General features: G+C 53.5%; 1 protein-coding gene across 5 annotated transcripts in view; it reads left to right on the forward strand.

Annotated features, from left to right (window-relative positions):
* Col11a2 (collagen type XI alpha 2 chain) overlaps window positions 1-583 on the forward strand; it is a 29,631-nt gene that overhangs the window by 4,333 nt on the left and 24,715 nt on the right. For all 5 annotated transcript variants that reach the window (XM_026785614.1, XM_026785613.1, XM_013351131.2 and 2 more), the window contains one exon: window positions 172-334. In XM_026785614.1, coding sequence (XP_026641415.1) covers window positions 172-334 — 163 coding nt within the window. The remainder of the gene's footprint in view (window positions 1-171; window positions 335-583) is intronic.

Raw genomic sequence — 583 nt, forward strand, 5'->3', positions numbered from 1 at the left:
GTGAGCCACCATGTGGTTGCTGGGAATTGAACTCAGGACCTTTGGAAGAGCAGGCAATGCTCTTAACCACTGAGCCATCTCTCCAGCCCCCTATTGTTGTAATTCTTAATCCCGTTATCACCGCCGTCTGTTCCACCCGTCAGTCACATGGACTTCTTACCCCACGGTTAGGTGGCACCGTGTGGCTGTGGCCGTGAAGGGCCAGTCTGTCACCCTCATTGTGGACTGTAAGAAGCGGGTTACCCGACCCCTTCCCCGAAGTGCGAATCCAGTGCTGGACACCCGTGGGGTGGTGATCTTCGGTGCCCACGTCCTAGATGACGAAGTCTTTGAGGTAAGCGCAGCGGCTGTCTGAGGAGGGTCACACTTGTGGCTCCAGCCCTCTGTCTTCCTAGCCTGAAGCCTTTGGTTTTCTTCCCAGGATTTCCTATTGCCATTTCTGGTCTTCAGGGCTGATCTTTTTCAGCGGGCAGCGAGAGGCCTGCTTATGTAAATACAGCTGATTGTCACCACTGTCACTTGTCACCTGTCCACCAGTGATCTATTCCTTCACCCAATTTACCTGTTAATTCACCTGCCCAGT

The sequence above is a fragment of the Microtus ochrogaster genome, linkage group LG2 (genome assembly GCF_000317375.1).
Source record: "Microtus ochrogaster isolate Prairie Vole_2 linkage group LG2, MicOch1.0, whole genome shotgun sequence".
In the NCBI taxonomy this organism is placed as follows: Eukaryota; Metazoa; Chordata; class Mammalia; order Rodentia; family Cricetidae; genus Microtus; species Microtus ochrogaster.